The following is a 19364-nucleotide window of genomic DNA, read 5'->3' as shown; positions in this document are numbered from 1 at the left end:
TCGAGGGGTACGAAAGGGAAGCAGTGGTTGGGAAGGGAGTGAGACAGGGTTGTAGTCTATCCCCGATGTTATTCAATCTGTATATTGAGAAAGCAGTGAAGGAAACAAAAGAAAAATTTGGAGTAGGTATTAAAATCCATGGAGAAGCAATAAAAACTTTGAGGCTCGCTGATGACATTGTAATTCTGTCAGAAACAGCAACGGACTTGGAAGAGCAGTTGAACGGAATGGACAGTGTCATGAAAGGAGGGTATAAGATGAACATCAACAAAAGCAAAACGAGGATAATGGAATGTAGTCGAATTAAGTCAGGTGATGCTGAGGGAATTAGATTAGGAAATGAGACACTTAAAGTAGTAAAGGAGTTTTGCTATTTGGGGAGCAAAATAACTGATGATGGTCGAAGTAGAGAGGATATCAAATGTAGACTGGCAATGGCAAGGAAAGCATTTCTGAAGAAGAGAAATTTGTCAACATAGAGTATTAAGTGCCAGGAATTCGTTTCTGAAAGTATTTGTATGGAGCGTAGCCATGGATGGAAGTGAAACATGGACGATAACTAGTTTGGACAAGAAGAGAATATAAGCTTTCGAAATGTGGTGCTACCAAAGAATGCTGAAGATTAGATGGGTAGATCATATAACTAATGAGGAGGTATTGAATAGGATTGGGGAGAAGAGAAGTTTGTGTCACAACGTAACTAGAAGAAGGGATCAGTTGGTAGGACATGTTCTGAGGCATCAAGGGATCACCAATTTAGTATTGGAGGGCAGTGTGGAGGGTAAAAATCGTAGAGGGAGACCAAGAGATGAATACACTAAACAGACTCAGAAGGATGTAGGTTGCAGTAGGTACTGGGAGATGAAGAAGCTTGCACAGGGTAGAGTGGCATGGAGAGCTGCATCAAACCAGTCTCGGGACTGAAGACCACAACAACAACATAGTGAGCAGAAAAAACGAACACCTATATCTTTCCGTATGAGCTCTGATTTCCCTTATTTGATCGTGATGATCGTTTCTCCCTATATGGGTCAGTGTCAACAAAATATTTTCACATTCGGAGGAGGAAGTTGGTGATTGGAATTTTGTGAGAAGATTCTGATGCAACAAAAAATGGCTTTGTTTTAATGATGCCCAGCCCAAATCCTGAATCGTTTCAGTGACACTCTCTCCCATATTTCACAATAATACAAAACTTGCTGCCCTTCTTTGAACTTTTTCAATGTACTCCATCAGTCCTATTTGGCAAAGGTCCCACACTGCACAGCATTATTCTAAAAGAGGAAGGACAAGTGTAGTGTAGGCAGTCTCCTTAGTAGATCTGTTAAATTTTCTGAGTGTGCTGTCAATAAAATGCAGTTTTCGGTTAGCCTTTCCCACAACATTTTCTATGTGTTCCTTCCAATTTAAGTTGTTCATAATTGTAATTCCTAGGTATTTAGTTCAATTTACGGCCTTTAGATTTGACTGTGATTGTGTAACTGAAGTTTAACAGATTCCTTTTAGCACTCATGTGAATGACCTCACACTTTTCGTTATTTAGTGTCAACCGCCAATTTTTGTTCCATTCAGATATCTTTTCTAATTCCATTTGCAATTTGTTTTGATCTTCTGATGACTTTATTAAGCCAATAAACGACAGCATAATCTGCGAACAACCTAAGACAGCTACTCAGATTGTCTCCCAAATCATTTATATAGATAAGGAACAGCAAAGGGCCTATAACACTACCTTGGGGAATGCCAGGAAACACTTCTGTTTTACTCAGTGACTTTCCATCAATTACTAAGAACTGTGACTTCTCCGACAGATAATCACAATTCCAGTCACATAACTAAGATGATATTCCACAAGCACGCAATTTCACTACAAGCTGCTTCTGTGGTACAGTGTCAAAAGCCTTCCAGAAATATGGAATCAATCTGAAATCCCTTGTCAATAGCACTCAACACCTCATGCAAGCTAGCTGGAGTGGCCAAGTGCCTCTAGGCGCTACAGTCTGGAACTGTGCCACCGCTATGGTCGCAGGTTCGAATCCTGCCTCGGACATGGATGTGTGAGGTGTCCTTAGGTTAGTTAGGTTTAAGTAGTTCTAAGTTCTAGGGGACTGATGACCTCAGAAGTTAAGTCCCATAGTGCTCAGAGCCATTTGAACCATTTTTGAACTTCATGCGAATAAAGAGTTAGTTATGTTTCACTAGAATGATGTTTTCTAAATCCATGATGATTGCGTGTCAAAAGACCATTTTCTTCAAGGTAATTTGTAATGCTTGAACACAATATATGTTCCAAAATCCTGCTGCATATCGATGTTAATGATATGGATGTGTAATTTAGTGGCTTACTCCTACTACCTTTCTTGAATATTGGTGTGACCTATGCAACATTCAGTCTTTGGGTAAGGATCTTTCATCGAGTGATTGGTTGTATATGATTGTTAAGTATGGAGCTAATGCATCAGCTTACTCTGAAAAGAATCTAATTGGTATAAATTCTGGACCTGAAGACTTGCTTTTGTTAAGTGATTTAAGTTGCTTCACAACTCTGAGGATATTTACTTCTACATTACTCATGTTGGCACCAGTTCTTGATTCGAATTCTGGAATATTTACTTCATCTTCTTTTGTGAAGGCATTTCAGAAGGCTGTGTTTAGCAACTCTGCTTTGGCAGCACTGTCTTCAATAGTATCTCCATTGCTATCATGTATTTAAGGATTGAGTGTTCCTTGCCGCTAACATACTTCACATACGAGAAGAATCTCTTTGGATTTTCTGCCAGGTTTTGAGACAAAGTTTTGCTGTGGAAACTATTATAAACATCTTGCATTGAAGTCTGCACTAAATTTAGAGCTTCTGTTTAAATTTGGCATATTTGTTTCATTGTTTCTGCAGCAGTGTTCTGACCCATTTTGTGTACCAAGAAGTATCACCTCCATTGTTAGTTAATTTATTGTACCAGACGTTTTGAGTACCAGTACAAAGTGTACCATATCAATGTGTTCTGGTCCTGAATTACATTTTTTATATCGAATACTCAAGTATGTAGCATACAACAAACATTTGTTCAACTTTAATTTGCAGCAGTCAGTGTTAAAAAAAAAATAGAAAATATGTGTTAATATTATCAGATGTGACATTTTGTGAACAAATAAAGGGTTGCGCAGTGTGTGGCAGAAATACTTCTGAGAATTTTGATAGGTAATATGAAACAACAATAGAAGAACAAGTCCATATAAGCATGTAACCCACAATTCTTCATTTTTGAATTATTAATAACACAGCATTACTCACAATTCTCAAGTCAAAAAAATGATAGCAAATGTCTAAAACTTCTCCTGCATTTACATCTACATTACATACATACTCTCCACAAGCCACTGTACAATGCATAACAGATGGTGGTGGTGGTTAGTGTTTAACGTCCCGTCGACAATGAGGTCATTAGAGACGGAGCGCAAGCTCGGGTTAGGGAAGGACTGGGAAGGAAATTGGCTGTGCCCTTTCAAAGGAACCATCCTGGCATTTGCCTGAAATGATTTAGGGAAATCACAGAAAACCTAAATCAGGATGGCTGGAGACGGGATTGAACCGTCGTCCTCCCAAATGCATAACAGAGTTATCCTGTACTGCTATTAGTCACTTCCTATCCTATCCTGCTGAGAAATAGAGTAAGGAAAAACAACTGTCTATATGCTTCCAAGTGAGCCTTATTTTCCTCTTATCCCATCTTCATGGTCCTTATTTATTTATTTAATTTATTTGTGCATTTATTTTACCTGGCAAGATTAGGGCCTTCAGGCCCTCTCTTACACCTAACCAGGCATACTCAGATTCAACAAATTTCAGTTTCTACAGAACATTAAGGACATATAACATTAAGGACATATAACATGTTATACAGTATTATGTTAATGAAAAAATAAAGAGATTATAAAAGTAGTACAATGATAATTATAACAATCAAAAAATAATTATAACAATCAATAATAATAATAATAATAATAATAATAATAATAATAATAGTAATGACTATGTATATGAAAGTAAACATATTTTTCTTTTATGAATGTCAGTCCCATTGCTGGTTTGGAATTTTCTCATTATATTCTTGCAGCTTGTGAGTTATTCTCATCGAGCAGAGACATAAGATGATAGAATGGGGTGAAAGAGATATAGAAGAGGTAGATAGGTTAGAGGAAGAGAAATAGAGTGGTAAAATTCGAAGCTATGATAGAGAGGAGAAAGAAAGAGATGAGAGGGGCACAACAATGGTGGCTATACCGTCCCTAATATGTAAGTCTTGAGTTCCCTCTTGAATGTTGAGTGGTTCTGGATAAGACTCAGATCACAGGGGAGCACGTTCCATAGTCGTATGGCTGAGATGGAGAATGACACGGAGAAAGATTTTGTGTTATGTAAAGGTACAGCCAAGATGCTAGACGTATCCGATTTGGTATTGCGGTTGTGGAATGATGATAGGTGTTTAATGTGAGAAGATAAGTATTGGGGGCACCAGTGGCTAAGAAATCGATGAAGTAAGCACATCGTGTGGAGATCGCGTGCCTTATGTGGGCGTATCCAACCTAGCTGGGAGTGAGAAGGACTGATATGATCATACAACCATATATTGCATACGTATGTAATGCAAGCATTTATCACTAGCTCGAGGCATCTCGAATTTTCACTATTTGTGCCATGTTGAACTACATCACAGTAGTAAAGATTAGGCAAGACTAGTGTTTGGACTAATTTTTGTTTAACATGGGTTGGAAATATTTTTCTAAATTTTTGAATTGCATGTAGGGAGGAGAGCGATTTCCGGCAAGCTGTGACTGTTTGTTCTTCCCAGTTTAGGTGTTCATCCAAGATTATGCCAAGATCTTTTACTGTTTTTTGGTATGGTAGTTGGGTACCATTGAGGAGTATTTGAGGGACTGTTTCGCGAAAGTACCGGCTGATTAACTTTGGATGAGATATAAGTATGACCTGGGATTTCTTGGGGTTTAGTTTCAGACCTAGGTTCTGTGCCCATCGAGAAACAGAGCAAAGATCTGCATTCATACTCACTACTGCATCAGCAATGTTCTTGGGGCTTGCACTTATGTACAGTTGGATGTTGTCAGCATATAGATGGTAGTTGCAGGAGTGAATCACTGAAGAAATATCATTAATGTACAGTGAGAAGAGTAATGGACCAAGGACAGAGCCTTGGGGAACTCCAGAGCGCACGTTTTTCCATGATGACTTTTCCGACCCACAAATGACTTGTTGGCTTCTGTTTTTGAGGTAGCTGTCGAACCAGTGTATTGCACTGTTTGAGAAATTCAGCTGCTTCATTTTAATTAGTAATATATCAGAGTCATCTGTATCAAAAGCCTTGCTAAAGTCAAGCAGTGTTAGGATGGTAGCTTCACGTCTGTCCATAGCATGTTTAATGTCATCAGTTACTTTGATTAATGCAGTTGCTGTACTATGGTGCTTTCGAAAGCCTGACTGATATTTGTCGTGGATGTTATGAGTTTTGAGGTAATCCGTCAGCTGTTCATGGACGATGTATTCTAGGGCTTTAGATATTGCAGGTAGTATGCTGATCGGCCTGTAGTCACCTGGCGACTTAGGGTTGTCAGTCTTGGGTATAGATTGAATTAAACTTTGCTTCCACTCAGTAGGATATGTACTACTGACAAGAGACAGGTTGAAGATGTCTGTGATAACTGGAGTAATAGTGTCTACGACATTCTTAATCATGCCAATGCTCACTCCATCATATCCTACTGCCTCGGAAGAGATTCTCATAATTGCCTTGTGTACTGTGCTGGTAGTGACATGTTTTAGGAAAAACTTGTCTCTCAAAAGATTGATATCTTGGGACTGGTAATTTGTCGCTGCATGGCAGTTTACAGCTGTTGAGAAGAAATCGTTTAATTCTTCTGCAAATGCTTGATAAACAGCGTCAGATCTTTGCTTCCCTATACTGAAACTGCGCAGCTTTTTCCACAGTGCAGCAAGTTTTGATATGCCACATACGACAGAGCGGGCATGTCTGATTTTGGCATTCCTCACGCTTTGCTTGGTTCTATTTCGGAGTTTCCTATAAGCTTCGTACGCCTTGGGAGTTGGGTTACGATTGAAGGCCCTATGTGCAGCATCACATTTATTCATTAACTGGCGTAATGCAGTGGCGAGCCATGGAGCGGGAGCTCTCTTTACCTTGACAGTGCATTGAGGAGCATGTTTATCATACAGTGCAATAATTTTGCGACATAATTCCTGAATTTTTCAGTCTAAAGTCGATTCATTGCTTATATCATGCCAAGGGATGTCTGAGCAATCCTTTTGAAGAGCGTCATGGTTAACATTTTTTAGGTTTCTGTAGGTTACCAGGTGAGATTTTTCTTTGGTAGTATGCACTGAGTAATTTAAGAATATTACGTCATGAGCAGAGTGTCCTGGAGCAGATGTCTGATTGGCGCGAATTATTTTATCTGGTCGCTTTGTTGCTATTATATCTATGAGTGTATGGCTGTGTGGCGTGTGATGAGTTGGGTCCAGCAGTGTTAAACTCATATCATTGGAGTGGAACAGTCTCCTTAGTTTTTCTGCAGAGGGAGATTTTAACTGTAAGTCGATGTTTGTGTCGCCCATAACGATTATGTGTTCATACAGTGTCACGAGCGAGGACAGGGCAGACTGAAAGGAGGACATAGCACCGATGTTTGGAGGTTTATAGATCACTCCAATTAGCAGTTTCTGATTTGATGTATTTATTTCGAAAAACAAGAACTCTGCTTCTCCTTCGCTCTTTGCATCCGATGTGCATAGTATAGTAGGTCTCAGATCAGAGCGAACATAGGCACCCACACCACTCCCGCGTCGTGTTTCACGATCTGCCCTTAGGAGAGAGTAACCAGTGATTCGGATAGCGTCGGAAGAAATGTTTGGTTTCAACCAAGTTTCAGAGTCGAGGATAATATGGAACAGCGATTGACAGAGAAGGTCACAGAACTCATTGAAGTGAGCCGTTAGTGACTGAGCGTTCACGTGGGCCACAAAGAGCCTGCCGCCGGAACCGGTCCGTCCCATTGTGGCCGCCTGTAGGACCGAGCACGCTCTGTTTACCTGCTGGTCGGAAGAGGGACAAAAGCTGGATTTCGCGGGGGAAGACATATTTACAGGTGTGTCCAAGGTTGTGACTGACTCAAGTGTCTGTGGGCTAAAGGTGAAAGACAAGCTGGAGGTATTGGAGAAGGGAGCGAAAAGAAAGACGGAAAGTGGCAGTAGTGGTTATGAAAAAGATAATAGTAGTAGTAGTGGTAGTGACGAGGATGAAAATAACAGATATAGAAAGGCGGTTTTAAGGAGATTCCTGTTAATGGAGAGTGTTAATTCCTGTTTGACTTACAATATGAATATACATGAGCACTTATGATAGACAAATAAAGAAGCAATATTTATGTGAAACAATTGACTGATTTTAAATAGAGTACTTATGGTACTTATAGAAATAACGAAGCAATATTTACGTAAAAAAATGAAAGGAAAGAATAAAAATTAACTTATATTAGACAGAGTACAATATGAGACTTTGTGTCTCGCGAGATTTCGCTCAGTCTTTCAGTTCGGACATGTTCGTCACCGTTTTCCTCCCTCCTTCCGTCTTGACTACGATCCTGCCATCCTGGGTCCATACATTTTGAAGGCCGAACTGTGTGATCGCAGTGTTCAAAACTTTTAGTCTTTCGCGCGTCAGATCTTCCCTCAGGGTAACCCCACTCTTGGCGAGTTTTCTTTTCTGAGCAAACACTTCAGCTCTTTTCCGGTATGACACAAGTTTAGTTATTATGGGCCTGGGTTTCATGGCACCTGGTATCCTGCGCCCAACATGGTGGCTTCTGTCAATATCGGCCACGTCGATCTGCACACCAAGTTTTTCACGCACGAGGCTAATGGCCAGGTCGTCGGTGTTTTCACGATCGTTTTCAGCTACCCCGAACAAGCGCAAGCTGTTCCTTCGCTGATACTGCTCAATTTCATCGGTGGTCGCAGACAGTTTCTCAATATTGTTCCATGAAAAGAACATCACCTTCGCCTCCAGGGATTCCCATTTTAGTTTGTTTTAGATCCGGAAGTATTTCCATAATACTTGTGTGTTATTTTAATCTACCAGTAATAAATCTAGCAGCTCACCTCTGAATTGCTTTGATGTCTTACTTTAATCCAATCTGGTGCAGATCCCAAACATTCAAGCAGTACTCCTATGTGTGACCTCCTTTACAAAATTCTCCCAATAAACCGAAGTTGACCATTTGCCTTACCTACTACAGTCCTTACATGTTTGTTCCATTTCATATGGCTTTGCAATGTTACATTTAGATATTTAATCAAATTGACTGTGTCAGGAAGCTGTATTTGAACATTATGGGCTTGTTTTTCCTACTCATCTGCATTAACTAACATTTTTCTACAATTAGGGCCAGCTGCTATTCATCACACTAAGTCATCTTGTATCCCATTACAGTCACTCAACAAAGACACCTTCCTGTACATCACAGCATCATCAACAAAAAGTTACAAACTGCTGCCCACCCAGTCTTCCATGTCATTTATGTATGTAGAAAATAGCAACAGTCCTATCACACTTCTGCGGGGGTCTCCTGATGATATCCTTGTCTCTAAGGAACACTTGCTGTCAAGGACAACGTACTGGGTTCTGTAACTTCAGAAGTCTTCAAACCACTTACATGTCTGGGAACATATTCCATATGCTCATACTTCATTAACAGTATACAGTGGAACAATGTGTCAAATGTATTTCGGAAATCTAGGAATACGGAATCTGTCTGTTGCCCTTCATCCATAGTTCATGAGAAAAGAGCAAGAAGAGTTTTGTGTTAATGATGCTTTCCATAAATATGCTGATTCATGAACAGAAGCTTTTTTTGTCTCAAGGAAATTTATTATATCCAAACTGAGAATATATTCAAGAATTTCTGCAGCGAACCGATGTTAAGGATATTGGTCTGTAATTTTGCAGGCTCCTTCTTTTACCATTTTTATATGCAGGAGTTGCCTATGCTTTTGCCTCTCACTTGAGACTTTGCACTGGGTGAGAGATGCATGATAAATTCAGGCTAAGTAAGGGTTCAGTGCTGTAGAGTATTCATTGGAAAACCAAATTGTGATTCCACCCAGACCTAGTGATTTGTCTGTACAGGAATCTGTGTGGTGCTCAAATGCTGGTGTGTTTGTACAATTCTCCTATATGAATGATTTCTTAATGTAAAATCTAAAACTTTGGCTCTCCTTTTGCCACTTCTATTGCTACATCAGACTGGTCAATGAGCATTCTCTTTCCAATCACGTGTGCAACAGTCTTTGCTTCCTCTATATTTTCCAAATTTTGTTATTAAACCATGGTGGGTATTTCTGTCCTTAATCCACTTGCTCAGCTTGTATATCTCCAGAGCATGATTTACAGTCCATTTAAGCTCTGACCATAAATCCTATACATCTATCATACTGGAACTAAACAATGTCAGGTCATAGTTTAAGTGTAAGTGTAAGTACTATACAAGACAGTCTCTCTAAGCACCTTGCAATGAATCCATAGATGTTCCAGTCTGTACTTGGTAGTCTAAAGTTGTCTCCAACTAATATTGCACGATCTGGGTATTTCCCCGTTATGAGGTTTGATCAAAATATATGGTGAATAAACTCTTTCAGCAGCAACTGGTGATTCTATGGCTGTTTGATGATATTTGTCCCATAGCCTGATCTGTTGAGATGGCAGCATAAATTTGGAACATTTCCTGACTTGTCACTCTGCATCCAGAGACGTTAGAGTGAGGCTGTGTTTAACATGTTTGTCACACAGCATGGATTTTGAACGATGTGTGAACATTAAGTTCTGTTTCACATGGCAAAAAATTGCCAAAGACACTCATGAAATGTTGTAATTGGAGTATGGCAATAATGCTGTAACTCTGTAGACTATTTACAATTGGTATGAGCACTTTAAAAGTGGAAATGAGTTGGTAGAAGATGAGTAATGTTCAGGACATTCATTAACCTTTAAAACAGAAGAAAATATGGAAAAAGTGCCAAAATTATTCCTTCAAACAAGTTAATAACTATTCAAGAACTTACCAAAGAACTTACCATCTCATGTGGGTTCAATGCAAAGCATTTGACTGATAATTTGCAAATGAGATGAGTGTTTAAAATTTGTTCCCAGACTTTTGAGAGATGAACAGAAGGAAAATCATGTGTCAGTTCATGTGGAGCTGAAGGATTGTCTTTAATCAGATGATCCAGATATCATATCCAAAATTACAACTGTAAATAAAACAAATGCAATCAGAATGTGTTCCAAGGGGAACGACTGTGAACAACAAATTTTATAAGGGCATACTGCAACATTTGTGAAATCATGTATGAAGGAAGGGACCAGAAAACTGGGCCAATGGCTTCCTTTTTCATCATGAGAACACACTGTACCACACTATACTTTTGATCCACATGTTCTTGGCCTGAGAAAGTGTCCCTGTCTGTCCACATCTGCTATACTCACCAGATTTAGCACCGTGTGACTCATGTTTCTTCCCAAAATTCAAAACCCTGTGTAATGGGTTTTTGACACCATTCCTGACATTGAAAGGGCCATGACACAGAAGCTGAATGCCTTCCACAAGAAACCTTTCAGAAATGCTACCAGTTCTGGATTCAACGGTGGGATAAATGCAATGCTAACCAAGGACAGAACTTAGAAGGAGATTAAATCAAATTCTATGTAAGCTAGTTACTTCGTTTCTAGTGAAATTATTTACTGTAATTTTGATTGCACCTTGTACTGACCATAGACTTTCTCTGAATGACTTTAAAATTGTCATGGTGGAATGTGGCAGCCAATAAAAACATCCAATGATTAACTTTATTTCACCTAGCCCTGTTATATGCTACAATATAACTCCACTGTCACACACAAACGTGAACTCAATAGAGACAATATTTTTGTCACCTGCAATGAAGACTCCCTCTCCTATGGCATCGAACTGCTAAATATTTCAGAGCTTTCTAGTTCAGGTTTCAGCCAGCTCTCAGTCCTGAGAATAATTTGAGCATGGGAAATTTCCTGGTGGGCACTAAATTTGGGAGCTTTGTTTTGATGAATACTTCAACAATTTACTGATAAAATTTTGCCAAGAAAAGTGTCTTTATTCAGAACATGGTCAGATTTTGGTATAGTCATGTCATCTGTGACCGTTCAACAGAGTACCTCGAAATACCACCTAGCCTAAAAAACTCCTCTATCTTCTATGTCAGGAATTGAAAGCCATTGGTGACCAGCAGGCCCGATTAATATCCTTATGTAGGCCTCTGGACCCCCTTGTCATGTGATGCAGCAGCAGCACCTCTTTTAGTGCACAGTCAAAACTGTGGCAGCCATTACATTAACGTTTATGAGATAGCGGACCAATGTGAATCGTACCCTTTTCTTGATATGCCACACCAAGAAATGGTGCCTAAAAACATGCATTTTAGAGAGTGTTGTTGTTGTTGTGGTCTTCAGTCCTGAGACTTGTTTGATGCAGCTCTCCATGCTACTCTATCCTGTGCAAGCTTCTTCATCTCCCAGCACGTACTGCAGCCTACATCCTTCTGAATCTGCTTAGTGTATTCAACTCTCGGTCTCCCTCTACGACTTTTACCCTCCACGCTGCCCTCCAATACTAAATTGGTGATCCCTTGATGCCTCAGAACATGTCCTACCAATCGATCCCTTCTTCTAGTCAAGTTGTGCCACAAACTTCTATTCTCCCCAATCCTATTCAATACCACCTCATTAGTTATGTGACCTACCCATCAAATCTTAGCATTCTTCTGTAGCACCACATTTCGAAAGCTTCTATTCTCTTCTTGTCCAAACTAGTTATCGTCCACGTTTCACTTCCATCCATGGCTACGCTCCATACAAATACTTTCAGAAACGAATTCCTGGCACTTAAATCAATACTCGATGTTAACAAATTTCTCTTCTTCAGAAAAGCTTTCCTTGCCATTGCCAGTCTACATTTTATATCCTCTCTACTTCAATCATCATCAGTCATTTTGCTCTCCAAATAGCAAAACTCCTTTACTACTTTAAGTATCTCATTTCCTAATCTAATTCCCACAGCATCACCCGAATTAATTTGACTACTTTCCGTTATCCTCTGTTTTGCTTTTGTTGATGTTCATCTTATATCCTCCTTTCAAGACACTGTCAATTCCGTTCAACTGCTCTTCCAAGTCCTTTGCTGTCTTTGACAGAATTACAATGTCATCAGCGAACCTTAAAGTTTTTATTTCTTCTCCATGGATTTTAATACCTACTCTGAATTTTTCTTTTGTTTCCTTTACTGCTTGCTCAATATACAGATTGAACAACATTGGGGAGAGGCTACAACCCTGTCTCACTTCCTTCTCAACCACTGCTTCCTTTTCATGCCCCTTGACTCTTATAACTGCCATCTGGTTTCTGTACAAATTGTAAACAGCCTTTCGCTCCCTGTATTTTACCCCTGCCATTTTTAGAATTTTAGAGAGTATGTTCTTTTTATGTTCACCCCACCTTCAGGTGTTCATTTTTATTTACACATCCTGAACATTGTTTCTTTAATTATGACATTTTACTGCAGCTGTCTTCTAAACTTCTGTTGCAAATTTCTGCAGTGCCATTAGTAAAGAAACAATGTTCATGATACATAAATAAATGTAAACATCTGAAGATGTGAGTATGGGATGCTAGGCATCTTGAAATGTCACCAAGGAAATTTAAATGCCAATAAAAGCACTGGTTGCAGCTAATCCATGATAAATTACATTTAATCCCAACTGCTGTGGTTTTATAATATGTACACAACAGACAAGAATTATTTATTAATGTTAATATAGGAAAGAGTATAAAAACAAAATGTGGTAATGATATAATCGAATTGAACAGATAAAAAAATCTATTCACCAACCAGTGGCAGGAGAACACACACATAAAAAAGGTTTTACTAATGCAATTTTTTGGAGCCAGTGGCTCCTTCTTCTGGCAGAAGGGTTGAAGGGGAAGGAAGAGAGGGTGAAGGGAAAGGACTGGAGATGTTTAGGAAAAAGGGTAGTGTTTGGAAAAGAGACCCACAATCCTGGGATGTGGGAAACTTACCAGGTGGGATGAGAAGGAAAGACTGATTGTCAGGGGCTGCATTGGACAAGAAAGTGCCACTGCTGGAAAAAGGAGGCACTGACTCTGAAAGCTTGCGTAAGTAAAACCTTTTGTTATATGTGTGTTCTCATGCCACCACTTGATGGGTAGATTTTTTTGTCTACACAATTCATTATAGTGTCAAAAATTGACTATTTTCATTAAAATAAGGTAATGAGGTAGGGAGTCCCAATTGACAAACAATTAGGAGAAACTTTGCCATTTCTGGCCACAGGCAGCTGACCCGAGTGTTTGTGGGTATTAACACAGTAAATTTGAAACACTGTTAGTAAGCACTTTTTAAATATCAATCTACAAATAATTTTGATGACTGGTTGCATGGGCAAAGGTTTTTTCTGCAATGTAGATAAATTAAGCCACCATTTCTTTTTCATTTTAAGAAGTTTAAAAGTCTAAATCACTTGAACTTAGTTCATATTAGCTGTTTTATACAGAAGTCAAACTAGATAAATCTGAACAACAGAATGACAAATTGTCAGACTGATAATAGCCACCCTCACATACTTAGCATGTATTGTTTGTACTGAGACTACTGTTGGTCAATATTTCTTTTATTGCCAACCTCACTCTCAGATCATTTTAGTAATGTATTTATAATAATATTGAACATGTGAGGGACCCTTAACTTGCGTGTGACATTTCCACCACATTTCTCACAACACCCCTTCAAAGAAGTGAGCTGTTTCACTCACACTCTACATACACATGAGAACAAGGGCCATAACTTTGCCCTCAGACTTGAAACATACGTATTTCTCTTTGTTGTTCAAATCCCCCGGGAGTGAAATGACGTTGCTCATGCTAGGAGTAAACAAAGCTTTTGCAGTTCTTTGCCATGAGCTGCAAACCAAGTGGGCTGAGCATCTGTAGAAATATCTGAAAATGCCCTCTCTCCCATGAATTTCTTCTGTGGGCCAGACTGAAACCAACTGGGGTTGGATTTGGCCTGTGGGTCACCAGTTACCCTGCTCTATTTGGCCTTTTCAGACCACAGATGGTCGCATACTTTCAGATGCCCCTGGATAGTGTCAAATTGTTTCTTAGACTTCCATTATATTTTGGTGAAGTATTTGTGTATTATGAATATCTGCTGCATAAGTAACTGACTCCAAAGGGCCACCATATAATATTCCAAAGGACTGAGATAGGAAGAACATTCATGCCACAGAACTGAGCCTTCCTTAAATCCATCTATCACCAAAGATATCATCCATTACATCTCAGGCAGTGTATGTGATATGTATTGGAGCCCCATCATTCTTGCTTCCTCATATTTTTAGGAACTTATCATGTAGGAAGTATGGAAGAGCTTTCTGAATACGTTTCTTGTAAACAACTCCTTTAAGAGATGCTGGAAGAAGATCTAAACCTAAAATTACAGTCCACACATTATACTTAAATCAGTTCTGGTGTCTAGGCTGAATTATGTCATGCTCATTTTCATTCATCCACAGAGTTTTGTTGATAAACATTTGCGATTCCTTCTCTTCCAGAAGTTCTCTTGTTTGTACAGGAGACTGAAAAGATACAAACAACAAATTGGCAGTGTGAGCAACATCCCATCAGCAGAAATTTTTCCATGTATGATGATTGGCAAGAGACAGGCCATGCACACATTGAAGGTCATACAGATACGTGAACTATTCATGATGTACCCTATATGTGGCATTATGGGCTGTATCACAAAGACAATGTGTCATGTGCTTATACCTGGACCTTTGACAGACAGCAGAGTGCATCCTTCTTGTCAAGTGTACTGTAAATCTGTCTATTTTGACCCACTATTTGTGGTGCTATGAATGTAGTAACAAACAGCAACAAAGATTGTCTTCCATCTGGAAATGCAGTTTGAACAGCCATGTAGCCTCGAGTCCATTAACACTTCTATGGCTGTGCATTAAAATCATATGTACCTGCTCACAAAATGAACGTTCTTCCATGGCTAATAATAAAAATTAGCAAACAACTCACTGTTAATACATATGTGAAGCATTCAAGACACATTAATCTGAAATGTATGAAAATATCAAATACAGACACATCTTCTTAACAACACATTGCTAATGAGAGTACTATGAATGCTTCAGCACATTGACTTGCATCAATATTATCACTCAGTTACTAAACAGAATGAATTCAAAGTATTGCTTACAAACTTAAGCTGTTCCATTTTATCTAGAGTACATTATCTTCAATCTTCATTATAATTCACAAATTAATAATTTTTGGACTACTATTTAATTTGACTTTTTTCTGTTTTGGCCAAAGGAATATGCCTCTCACGGTTTGTAAAAATATTTATAAAACCCACTGTAAATGGAATAAAAGTTCAATAAGGATTTTTTGCTGCTTCTTCACTTTTGAGAAGTACTACCGAGTGGTGCATTATTACTGACTGTTTTTATTGATGACCATCAGGGTATCTCATTTGTTCCAATGTTTTCCTATTTCACTTTTTTTATTATGACTGTTAATCTAATAATACCGATACTTGAATGAAATTATCCTTTGGGAATCATTCTAGCTTTATTACCAACTTGTTCATCACCTTATTGGACACTTGATGAATTTAGTGGTAAGAGGATATAGTTTCAAATTATGAAGTTAAAAAAATGGCATCAATAACTAATATTAATCTGACATAAAGATATACTTGTTATAACTTGATGTTATTGTAATGGATACCTTTTATGTACTAAAGTAACCACCCCACACAAATATTGAGAGACTAACTATCATTCTTTTGGGAGATAAAAAGTTATTGCAACATATTCAAACCCACTCACTTAGTTTTATAAAAAATGAAATCTTAGAATTGTGTTCCTCCTTTGTGTTTTATGTACTCAGAAATTCTTCGCATTATTTTAATCATATTTCTTCCACCATTTTATAGTTTGTGATCCTGCCTACTAGCAAGAACATTTCTGGAAATTTTACTATTATCATGATGGCAAATTGTTTATTGCACTTCCAGTCTCTCCTGTTAATCTTATTTAGTCTGAGAAGGATGAGTCACCCATCTCAGTTTTAGCTCTTACTGCACTTAACATCATCTCAATTTCACTTTGCAGTCTCTCATTCATTCATAGGATTCTGCACATCCTATCAAGAAGGAGTGATGTGGAACAAATCAAGGTATACATTAACATGTGGCAAAGAGATTGTAGAAGCTTAATCTGTAGACTGTATTAACAATGAACTAGCAGTATACTGCTTGGTTATATTAAATATTATTCCACCTAAATTTACTGAGTACATCAGTAAGAAAGCTGCTACTTTGGAAAAACCTTCCGAATTATCAGCTTTACTTTACAGCTTCTGTTCATCTGGTGTTAGTAGCTCAAGATTTGCTTGATAATGCTGGTATTTTTCAAAGAAAATATCTTTTACATTGACAGGTACTGAGTCCTTCTTGTAATACATTACATTACTTGCTATACACCTTGATAACAAATGCTGTTACTTGTATGTAGCAAACAGAACTTTTCAGTCCTTACGTCAAGATATTCATTTAGTCCAGATATGATGAGAAACTGCTAATTCACTCATAACATGTATGCAAATGTAGTATTGATTCAATTTTGTTTTGTTGCTTATTTATATATAAACGAATTCAGACAAACAAAACTTCTTCACTGTAGGTGCAGCCAAACACAAATACATACAAGAAATTCTGCTTGAAAAGATCACTTCAGTTGCACTCTTTTTCTACATTACTATTCTTTGTTATATACAACAAACTAGTTTTGAGCTATATGGTCACCACTGAATAATGTTTTTATATTAAAAAACTCTGAGTAAGTTTACTCTTTAGAGTTTTATAATTTGTACACATATGCTTGGTAATGGATGGGTAGCCTGATACTAACTAGTGATACATGTGTATTTGTGAATAAATGGTATAAATGAGAACATTACAGCTGACACCTTTGTATGAATCTAGATTTACTGTACCCAATTTTGAAGACATCTGTTCTGTTTTTATCAGGTGGTATGGGTCCACTACATGAAATAGCTAGTTTACTTGAAAAGGCCTCGTATGAATGCTTACACATTAACTGAGGTATTTTTTAATCATTTAGTTTGGTTTAAGTTACCAGTCAAATGGCATAACACTTAATATCTTTGACACTCAGAAAATGTAACAGGTGTGCTACCGACAGGACTGAACATAGATTTCTTTTACTTGACAAATACAAGAATGAAATTAACTGTGACATGATAACTTATTCCCAGCCGCAGTGGCTAAGCGGTTCTAGGCGCTTCAGTCCAGAACCGCAGGTTCAAATCCTGCCTCGGCCTTGGATGTGTGTGATGTCCTTAGGTTAGTTAGGTTTAAGTAGTTCTAAGTTCTAGGGGACTGATGACCTCAGATGTTAAGTCCCATAGTGCTCAGAGCCATTTGAACCATTTGATAACTTATTAACAGTATATTAAAAGTGATAGAACTAAACAACATAGGCACAAATGAAAGATCAGGGAGATAAGGGTAGCAAAATTAGCCAATTTCACTGATGAACAATTGATAAGGGTAGCAAAATTAGCCAATTTCACTGATGAACAATTGAGTTAGAAACATTTGAGATTTTTGGGAAAACCTTGCTATGAAAGCCAATGTACAACAGAGCACTCTGTGAAAATCCAAAAACATAAGTACCTGAACCTTCAGAGCATAGGACTATGTGAATTAATGATGATAATAAGAAAATAAGTCTGAATAAAGTTTAAAACAATAACAATCTGTAAGGATCACAGCAAGAGGAAATAGAACACTTTAGGCGAGGAAGCTGTTAATTAATTCTCCAAATCTGGAATGAAATTTTGACCTGTAGGAGAAGAGAAAACTATGTGTATAAATAATTTTGTAAATTTAAACTATTTTAACTTTATTTTGCAGTGACTGAGAAAATTACTAATAACATACAAGCTAATTTAAAAGGCAATAACTTTGGGTGTTGATTCACTTGTATTTTTTGTGAAACAGGGAAAAGCCATTTTTGCTAGTGGATCTCCTTTTCCTCCAGTAACATACAAAGGGAAGACATTTTACCCTGGTCAGGGTAACAACTCTTATATCTTCCCAGGAATTGCACTTGGTGTAATTACTGCTGGGATACGCATCATCAGTGAGGATGTGTTCACTGTTGCAGCAAAGGTACAGTATTCCACTTCATGTGTGGAATGGGCTATAATCTACCACAATAAACTGTGATATAAACATAATAGAGGGCATTCTTAAAAGTTTCTTTATGTAAAATTCATTTTTCAAAATAGTGAGAAAGTTTTCAGATTGTTGCATTATTTGTCAAATTTTATGTTTCAACTTTTTTTGTTATACAGCATTAGTGAAAATGAAATGAATGTCACTTGAATTTTATGTGTAAATTGTCTATAAGAATATTGAAGCTCCTCTGTTACAATTTAAATAAGATGACTCATTCACATGTAGAGATTAACTCCATATTCCTTAACTGAAGAGGCTCATAGAAAATTATGAATTTATCTTATTAAATTCTCAGGCAATTCCCTAACACTCTCATAGAAATTGTTAATATATTTATGAGTTTATACTATCATGTTAAATAGGCCAAATTCTTGTCCACAAATGTGAGTGCATATGTGGGTTTTCACATGTTATCTAGCCTCTTACTGTGTTAGTTAAAGGCGTTTTTTTACTTGTTAACATAATTTTGTCTTAATTTGTTCATAGAACCCAGAATGAAATTTTCACTCTGCACCAATATGAAACTTTCTGACAGAGTAAAACTGTATGCTGCACTGAGACTCGAACCCAGGACCTTTAATCTGCCAGGAAGTTTCATGTCAGTGCATACTCTGTTGCAGAGCTAAAATTTCATTCTGGAAACATCTCCCAGGCTGTGGCTAAGCCATGTTTCCACAATATCCTTTCTTCCAGTTTTGCAAGGTCTGCAGGAGGGCTTCTGTGAAGTTTGGAAGGTAGGAGATGAGGTACTGGCAGAATTAAAGCTGTGAGGATGTGTCATGAGTCGTGTTTGGGTAACTGAGATGGTAGTCCACTTGCCCGTGAAAGGTAAAGGTCCTGAATTCAAGTCTTGGTCCAGCACACAGTTTTAATCTATCAGGAAGTTT

The 19364-nt window shown here is 38.0% G+C and overlaps 1 protein-coding gene across 1 annotated transcript in view; it reads left to right on the top strand.

Annotated features, from left to right (window-relative positions):
* Positions 1-19364, top strand: part of LOC126234673 (NADP-dependent malic enzyme-like) — a 112653-nt gene that overhangs the window by 67780 nt on the left and 25509 nt on the right. The window contains exon 9 of the mRNA XM_049943413.1: positions 18238-18408. Coding sequence (XP_049799370.1) covers positions 18238-18408 — 171 coding nt within the window. The remainder of the gene's footprint in view (positions 1-18237; positions 18409-19364) is intronic.

This window comes from Schistocerca nitens, chromosome 2, assembly GCF_023898315.1.
Source record: "Schistocerca nitens isolate TAMUIC-IGC-003100 chromosome 2, iqSchNite1.1, whole genome shotgun sequence".
In the NCBI taxonomy this organism is placed as follows: domain Eukaryota; kingdom Metazoa; phylum Arthropoda; class Insecta; order Orthoptera; family Acrididae; genus Schistocerca; species Schistocerca nitens.
Note: the sequence above shows the minus strand (reverse complement) of the source record. Positions and strands in the feature narration are given on the sequence as shown.